Source organism: Symphalangus syndactylus, chromosome 1 (genome assembly GCF_028878055.3).
Source record: "Symphalangus syndactylus isolate Jambi chromosome 1, NHGRI_mSymSyn1-v2.1_pri, whole genome shotgun sequence".
In the NCBI taxonomy this organism is placed as follows: Eukaryota; Metazoa; Chordata; class Mammalia; order Primates; family Hylobatidae; genus Symphalangus; species Symphalangus syndactylus.
In genome coordinates, this window is record NC_072423.2 from 104,338,754 (window position 1) to 104,348,154 (window position 9,401).

General features: G+C 38.0%; 1 protein-coding gene across 14 annotated transcripts in view; it reads right to left on the minus strand.

Moving 5' to 3' along the window:
• Window positions 1–8,857, minus strand: part of CCDC66 (coiled-coil domain containing 66) — a 62,607-nt gene extending 53,750 nt beyond the window's left edge. For 6 of the 14 annotated variants that reach the window (XM_063645361.1, XM_055273632.2, XM_055273679.2 and 3 more), the window contains exons 1-4: window positions 8,573–8,721; window positions 6,919–6,983; window positions 6,237–6,262; window positions 1,677–2,118 (exon numbers count right to left, since the gene is read on the minus strand). In XM_063645361.1, coding sequence (XP_063501431.1) covers window positions 1,677–2,118; window positions 6,237–6,262; window positions 6,919–6,983; window positions 8,573–8,583 — 544 coding nt within the window. In that variant the 5' untranslated portion in view covers window positions 8,584–8,721. Of the gene's footprint in view, window positions 1–1,676; window positions 2,119–6,236; window positions 6,263–6,918; window positions 6,984–8,572 lie in introns of all 14 variants that reach the window. The other 8 variants (XM_055273687.2, XM_063645341.1, XM_063645368.1 and 5 more) reach the window with 4 other exon arrangements.
• Between the last annotated feature and the right edge of the window lie 544 nt (window positions 8,858–9,401).

Here is a 9,401-nt window from a genome sequence, read left to right on the forward strand (position 1 = left end):
ATTAGCCGGGCATGGTGGCGGGTGCCTGTAGTCCCAGGTACTTGGGAGGCTGAGGCAGAAGAATGGTGTGAACTGGGAGGCGGAGCTTGCAGTGAGCCGAGATTGCACCACTGCACTCCAGCCTGGGCAACAGAGTGAGACTCCAGGCTGGGCGACAAAGGGAGACTCCATCTAAAAAAATAATAATAAATAAAAAATACAAATAAAAATTATATGGCCAGATGCGGTGGCTCATGCCTGTAATCCTAGCACTTTGGGAGGCTGAGGCAGGCGGATCATGAGGTCAGGAGATCGAGATCATCCTGGCTAACACGGTGAAACCCTGTCTGTACTAAAAATACGAAAAAAAAAAGTTAGCTGGGCGTGGTGGTGTGTGCCTGTAGTCCCAGCTACTCAGGAGGCTGAGGCAGGAGAATGGTGTGAACCCGGGAGGCAGAGCTTGCAGTGAGCCGAGATCATGCCACCGCACTCCAGCCTGGGTGACAAAGCAAGACTCCATCTCAAAAAATAAATAAATAAATAAAATAAAAATTATAACACAAATCACAACCTAAAGGGAAATAAATACAAATATCTTGATAAATACTCATTACCTTGACATTATTTTTCTTATTTAGCTGTGAAATCAGTGGAAAACCTTTTCATGAATTGTCTCTATGCCCAGCTATAATATCAAAATCAGATGTTTTACAGAGGGCTCACAGGCTGGCTCAAAAAATGTTCTGATTTCTTTTGAATGTGCTAGTTCTCCCAATGAAGAGAAAGCATACTTAATATGAAAGTCTACATGATTAGCCAAATTCTGCTTTTAACTTTGTTCATATGATTTCTCATTATGCCTAATAAGCAGGTTGTTGTTGTTGCTAGAATTTTAGCCTTAAAGACAAAATCCAGCTCCCTCATTTTACCAAGAATAATCTATAACAAGAGAGAGTAAATAATCCCATCTTGAGTATCATGGGAATATTCAGGAGTTACTGGGTCCCCAAACCATTTGTGGGGCCTCTCTATGTGAACTGTTAATTTTTTATTTCACTATTGCCTAATACAATTTTAGACATTTCTATTGTCTTCATATTCGCAATTCCTTATCCCAAAGTGGAAATTAGAAGGCTTTTAAAAACACAATACAATGCCAGGACTTGTGAAAGACAAAGCATATAACACTCTACTGTTCCTTCCAAATCTGTGTTAACCTTGTTTTTTTAAAAAAAGTACTGCCAATTCTTAGCATGGAATGAGGAATAGAAAGAGTAAATGCAGTGGCCAAGCAATGTTTTTCAGTAACTCAAGTCAAATAGTCATAGTAAGGTTTCCTAATTTTCACTGGAAATATCATAATTTGTTTTTAAACAATGTTTCATATAACTATTTTAAATATGAGTAAAGCCTCCTATATTCTAAAATAAGTATAATAATAGTTTTTTGTACTAACATTTTTTCTAAAATCCACAGAAACTAGGTTTAATATTCTAAGCACTAACTTTAAAATATGGCACAACTATAGAAATAATTTTGCATATTAGAGAAAGTCCTCTAAAAGAACAATTATTTTAATAGATTAACAGGTTAAATTAGCGTTTAAGAGTCACAGTTACATAAAACCCAATGAATCTGATATTCTAAAACACATATTGAAAAAATCAAGCTTCATGAAAACTTTAGAAAAATCTTACTTTTTGCCTCCTTTCCATTCTCAGTCAGGGAAAGAGATCTATTTCCTTGGTTTACAGTCATCAAAATCTGTTGTAGTTGGTCTTGTGTTAGACACACCAAACTGCTCTTCATGTTTTCAGCTGTGATGTGTTTTTTGTGAAGCTTCTGTTTACCTACTAGAGATGTATTTACGGTGTTTCTAGTCTTCTGCATATTAGGGGTTGCAGATGAAATCTCTTTCTGGATATGAAGACAGTCTTTATCTATACATTGTTTACATAAATCCTTAGTAGATGAAAAAGTCATTCCATTTTTTTCACCTTTTGCTTGTGATGTTTCTGAACCAACTGTCTTCTTTTGCAAAAGTTTTTCACTCCCAATACAAGTATCTTGTGTTGATTTTAGAATGTGCCCAGTTTTTGTTCTTAAAGGACATTTTGCAATCTTGGCCTTATTTCCCATCTGTTAAAACACCAGAAGCTTATTCTTTACAACTGTCCAAGAAAAACCACCAATTATCTTTATTTATATGATCTGTGATAAATCAGTCCTCTAAACTTTTTTCCATTTTGCTATTTAGGTAATATAACCATAAGAAACTAACTCTTAATACTTGCAAATCTTCATCAACAACTAGAAATTATCTTACTTCAGGAACTTTTATTATAGTTGTTATAGGACATCTCCACTATACTCCAGCTTTGAATCTAATGTCATTAGATTATACCACCTACATTACCTCTATTTTTTTCAATTAAAAAAAATTGTTTAACTACTTTTTTTTGACACAGCATTTCACTCTGTTGCCCAGGCTGGAGTGCAACAGCACGATCTCAGCTCACTGCAACCTCCACCTCCCGGGTTGAAGCAATTCTCCTGCCTTGGCCAACTGAGTAGCTGGGATTACAGATGCCCACCACCACGCCTGGCTAGTTTTTGTATTTTTAGTAGAGACAGGGTTTCACCATGTTAGCCAGGCTGGTCTCGAACTCCTGACCTCAGGTGATCCACCTGCCTCGGCCTCCCAAAGTGCTGGGATTACAGGCGTGAGCCACCAAGCCCAGCCATTTTTTATTATTTTAAAGACAATGTTCAATGGATTTGTTTAATATCAGCTCACTTCACAATTTATATGGGGCCAGGATCCCAAGGCCAGAACAAATCAGAGAAAAGTAACATTTTTAAATATAAAATGTGGGCCAGGGTGCGGTGGCTCATGCCTGTAATCCCAGCACTTTGGGAGGCCAAGGTGGTGGATTGCCTGAGGTCAGGAGTTCAAGGCCAGCCTGGCCAACATGGTAAAACACCATTTCTACTAAAAAAAAAAAAAAAAAAAAAAAAAAAAAATTAGCTGGGCATGGTGGTGGGCTCCTGTAATCCCAGCTACTCGAGGGGCTGAGGCAAGAGAATCGCTTGAACCCAGAAGGCAGAGGTTGCAGTGAACCGAGATCGTGCCACTGCACTCCAGCCTGGGCAACAACAACGAAACTTCGTCTCTATAACAAACAAACAAACAAACAAACTATATATATATATATAAAATGTGCTACCTAGCACTAATATTACAAATACCTTTTAGTATGTCACTGATTCTCACATGCAGACATACTCATAAAAATTTTTTTATTGTTTTATAGTTCAACTAATCTTTGAGACTATTTTAAGTTTAAGAGTTTTAGAATCCATTATTTTAATAAATTACTTATGATACTGTATTATCTGTATTTTCCCATTTCTCTTCCTATAAACCTAAGAAATTAGGCAAGTAACCAAGTTTACTTTATTACCACAGATTGAAGAAAAATAAAAATGTAGGAGAGGCTGGGCACAGTGGCTCACACCTATAATCCCAGCACTCTGGGAGGCTGAGGCAGGAGGATCGCTTGAGCCCAGGAGTTTGAGACAAGCCTGGGCAACACAGGAAGACTACCGTCTATACAAAAAAATTAAAAAAATTAACTGAGCCTGGTGGTGTGGGCATGCGCCTATAGTCCTAGCTACTTGGGAGGCTGAGGGAGGAAGATCCCTTGAGCCCAGGAGGTCGAGGCTGCAGTGAGCCATAACTGTCCCACTGCACTCCAGCCTGGACAAAGAGAGAGAGCCTGTCTCAAAAAAGAAAAAAAAAAAAAAAAAAAGAAAGAAAAATGCACAGATTTTGATAGAATTAGGAAAGCGCTTCGACCACATATATGTTACACTTGATGATAATGAGATAGAGTTCAGCTGTGTTTAAAGAACACACTATGGAGATTACAATAATTCAACCAGTGGGAAATAGGGAAAAAAAAGAGACCTGTAGGTGTTGTAGTAACTCAGGAGCTTACCCCATTAGAAGGAACAAAGAAAAGCACTATGCAGAGATAATTCATGAATAACTTGCAGAAAAGAGAATTCAACATCTAGTGGCAGAACTGTGAAATTTGGGAAACTAAAAAACAAAACAAAAAAGGAAGAAAATACTACTGATTTTGGTGTTTATAGTCTGTGAAGAGCAAAAAAGAAATGAGGAGGATCTCTGTAACCTCTATCAATATGGGAAAAGAAACTTCTTGAAAACAATCAATACAGAAGGGAAACTTACGTTGCATCAGTATTTTGAAGTCCCAAATGCAATGGGGATAAACCCAAACAATTTGCTTTAAGGCAGTAAACAATTTAGGCTCAACATCAGTTGAGAACATAGTAGTTACTCTTAAAAAAAAAAAAATCCTAAAACACCTCTAGACAGCTGATAGAATTTTATAATTAAAAGTCTAGTAATCAAAAGTCCAAGACTAGTAACTTTATTATAGGCCTACCAAAAATCCAAGACTAGTGAATTCTGTTTATTATAGGCCTATAAAGGGGATCTTCAGATGTTCTGAGTTGGTTAAAATGACAATAAAATGTCTTCACAAATGTGGCTTCTATAACAAATCAGCCTGGAGAAGCTAAAAATCAACCATTACAAATAGCTTTTCATCTAGGAACTTGATAAAGGCCACTGCATTTGTGAATGTGTTTCAAATAACAGCAGTTAGTTGCAATTTTTAATAGGGAAAGGGGTAGGAATAACATACAATCTGTAGTCTGTGATTAGGGGAGCATACATGGTATATAACTATATGATAGAGAAACAATTTTTATATATAGCTTGTGGAATTGTTCTGATCATCTTCACCTATTTATTGAGTGATATTTTGGGTACTCCAGCAACTTCTTCACCTTAATTAAACCTGCAAGTAAAGCCATCAAGGGCTTAGAGTTGAAGGGCAAAGTGGTACATCATCCAAACTGGGTTCTATCCACAGACAAGCAAAGACTTTAAGACAATGCAAAGATAAAAGAAAAGGGGGCTGTAGTAAGTTATGAAAGAGGAGAAGAGAAATTCCTACTGATATTAATCTAAAAATTAAAAAAGAAATAGGTACCAAGAAAAGTAGAAGTATCAAAAAAGTTGGCTTTTTTTGCTTTTGTTTTTTGAGAAGGAATTTCGCTGCCACCCAGGCTGGAGTGCAGTGGTGCGATCTCGGCTCACTACAACCTCCATCTCCAGGGTTCAAGTGATGCTTCTGCCTCAGCCTCCTAAGTAGCTGGGACTAGCGCCACCACACCTAATTTTTGTATTTTTAGTAGAGATGGGGTTTCACCATGTTGGCCAGGCTAGCCTTGAACTCCTGACCTCAGGTGATCCACCCACCTTGGCCTCTCAAAGTGCTGAGATTACAGGCATGAGCCACCATGCTCAACCTCCAAAAAAATTTTTAAATGGTAATTCCAGCCTACGCAACATAGTGAGATCCCCTCTCTACTAAAAATAAAAAAAATTAGCTGGGCATGGTGGCTCATGCACATGGTCCCAGCTACTCAGGAGGCTGGAGGAGGAAGATCTGCAGCCATGATTATGCCACTACACTCCAACCTGGGTGACAGAGTGAGACTCTGTCTCAAAAATTAAAATAAAGTGATAATGTATTTTGTAGAAAAAAGCACAATAGATTCCTGATAACGGAAAATAATTTAAAAGGAAAATTACCCTTAAGCTCAAGTGCAACCTTTTAAAGGAAAAAGCTAAATGCATGCTACAATTTGTGAATTAAATTTCCCCTTTGGTGTGGGCAAATGGAATTTGAGTATGAAAAGAAAAAACATTTCTGTTTAAAGTCTGAATATCTATTTTTAAAGATCTCTGGAGCTGCATTGTCCAGTACAGTCCATTATCCATTAAATTCCATTAAAAATTAAAGGAAATTAGAAATTCAGTTGCTCAGTCATACTAGTTACATTTTAAGTGCTCAATAACTATACATGACTAGTGGCTTTCATATTCGATAATACTGATTTTATTAATGAATACTTCCATTAACATAGATGCTTTACTGAATAGCACTTATCTAGAGAAAGAGGTTCTTTTGGGCTAAACCTAAAATGATTCAATTTCTGTGAAAGGACCAATCTGAAAGCAAGAAAATAATAACTTCTCACTATAATTCCAAACCCCTTAGAACACTTGACATTTCCCAGGAATTATTTTCTAACCACTGTAAATAAAACTGCATTTTACATTTGAAAACAGGTCAGGTCAAAGTCATATGGCTTACCTTCACAGAAATTTTTGATTTATGTTCTACAAAAGAAAAAAGAAATTACTAAACTATCCACTAAAAACATACTAAGGTGGTAATGCAAGAAAACTGTAATTAATATTGTTGTAAGATTTTAAGCTAGCAACATTATCCTCGAAAGCATTAACTTTAGATCTTGACTGAGTATTTTTTTCTAATCCAGTTCAAGGATTTACTTCTATTTTATTTTTGTTTTTTATCTTTCCAAGGTAAAACTATAAACAGAAAAAAAATGCGGAGAAGGTATCAAAGTACACTGAGTTTAAAAACGAATACTAAAAGTGACTTTAGCATTTTACTGTGGTCTTACTATAAACTTTTCTCAAATGATACATTCTTTACATGCAAATAACATAATTACATAAATTTTACTTGTATTATTCATCAGGCAATAAGGATATCTGCTATATGCAAATATAATGAACACGCAATATACTGGAACATTAAATGTTATGAGTCTGAATACTGACAGTAGTAAGCAGTGTTGTAACCTGATTTTATCTGGCCAGAAGCAAATCTGCAGAAGTTTGAGGAAACAGCTTTTTCCAAAATATCATTTAAATATCACTCTATTACAAGTAAAAAGTCTGTTGAACTAATATAAATTTTATGTATGAATTTAAAAGTTAACATTTCAGATTTCTGTAACACAACATACCATATGGAGACAGTATTAGCTTGGTTTTTCCATCCAGTAATTCAGTTTCAAGCTTTAAACCATCTCTGCAATAAAAAAAGAAAGTTGTCTCCCATTTTTAACAAACCGCAACATTTTAAATAACCAGAAATGTTCATTTGAACCTTGACAATAAATCCATTATTTTGAATTTATGCAGGAATCTTGTACACATCGAACCAGTGTTTTAATTAAAAACGTTTTGCAATCCAAGATAAAACCCACAACTACAGAGGGAAAATTCTTGAAACTCTTCAATAATACAAGCATTGTTATCATTAACCTGAAATCTCATTTTGTTATTGGTAAGCTATAAATTAAGTTATCATACCACCATTTTTTTATAATGTTGTTACCAAAACTCCTCACATAAGTTAAAGGAGCAAGATATATTTAACCGCCATTCATTAGTTTCATAATGAACTCATGACTAACACATTCTACGGAGTGCTGGGGCATCGAAAATGACTACTAACAATGCCATCAAGGTTAGTAACTGCTTGAGCAAAGAGTACCACTTTCAATATTTCAAATAATACATAGTGATATTTAGTATGATGCTTTATAAGTGCATGTCAGAAGCAAAGGCATCAAGTAACAGTAGGCACTGCCAACAAAACTTGAACGTCTGTTAAGGTCCTAAAACTCCACTGAGAACAAAAATGGCAGCCCATACATACAGTTCATAATTCAGAGAGAGAAAATTAAATCCAGCAAGCCAGTCAAGGGAGAGAAAGGTTGGGAAAGGTCTGATTAGGAACGCGAAATTTGCGGTGTTGCTCAGGTAGGGGAAATCAAATTACCTCAACTTAACTGTTAAAGGTAAAACACTGCAAAGAATAGGTTTTACGGCTTTCCTTATTGCGGGGTTATGACCAGTTCATGTTTGTTGGTGAAACGTCACCAAGAAAGAAAAGACCTTCAATGGTAAACTATCTTCAATAACGCACTGCACTGTAATCTCCTTAAGGGACACACTATCTTATTTATTTCCCTATCCCCAGATTCTAAAACATAATAACATTTGCTGAACGATATGCAGTTAGGTCTGAGTTTGGTGGCTTCTCATCTTCTTAAAATATCAAACTTGGGAGTGATGAAGACCACGCACCAGTCCTTATTTATTTATTCACCCCTACTTAAGGAGCGCCTACTAGATGTTAGGCACTGGTACTACATCGATTTCTTGAGAAGCCTGGTTCCCCGCCTCGTGGGCCTAAAACTAATCTGGGCGTTCCAACATTCTGCAAGACTCCAAAAACAAGGCGGCGAAGAACCCGGGGCGTGGGCCAGGAGTCCTCCCCAGGAGCTGCCACGCTTCCTCTGTCTCGTCATTTCTCTCCTTTCCTCCTCACCTCTCTTCCCTCCCCATCCTAAGGTAAATAAGGGACCGAAAGGGGATCACGGGCAGTTTCAGTGCGAGTCATTAAGTGAAAACGTAAGGTCTGTGGAGTCGCTAAGGGCCGACCCATCTGCCTCGATCTTCTACCCGAGAACTGGGCTCTGCCCCTCGCGGCGGCGCAAGTTGGGAACGTTCTCCAGTAAAGACTCCAAGGGACAACCCAGACACACATGCCTCCCTTTCCGCTGACGACCACCTTCCCTACCCCAGCTTACCCCAGCTTACCCCACTTACCCCAAGTTCATGGCCTGACCTCGCACTCTCTCCACAGAACGCTCAAGCTCCTTGTGTACGTCGGTTGCCGCCGCCGCTCAGCAAGCGCTACGCCAATTGGATATAGGGGTGCCGGCGAGCTGAACAAGTGGACCAATCAGGGTGGGGCATGCTGGCGGGTGCGCTGAGCTAGGCCGAGGCCCCCGTGGCGACGGTGGCGTTTGCCGTTTGTGCCCCGTTTGTGCCGTTTGTTCCCCTACGCGCAGCGGAATTTGGCCTGACCCGGCTTATGAGTCTAAGGCTTGTGGCGGAGACCTGCGCTTCTCTCAATTGTAGCCTTACAAAGCGCGTGCGCGCACACACACATATACACACACACACACACACACACACACACCCTTTTTGGGGTCACCATTTGCAAGTAAGTTACAGACATTGTAACACTTAACCCTTTAACATTGCAGCATGTATCTCCTAAGAATAGATGTTCTCCTATATAACCACAGTACAATTATTATACCTAAGATTATTAATTTCATAATAATTCCCTTCCCAATTTAATTTCCCCCACTTGTCCTAAGAATATCTTATAGGCATTTTATTTAGAAAGCAAGAGCCAATCGCGCCACTGCATTCCAGCAGCCTGGGCGACAGAGTGAGACTCCGTCTCAAAAAAAAAAAGCAAGAGCCAATCAAGGATCACACATTACATTTGGTTGTTAAGTATCTTTGCACACACTCTTTCCAGAAAAAAACAATGAAAGGTATTAATTATTAAATGCCTCACAAACCTTTACTTTTTTATTTTTTATTGTTGTAATATGTGTGTTAAAATTTGCTATTTTTAGGT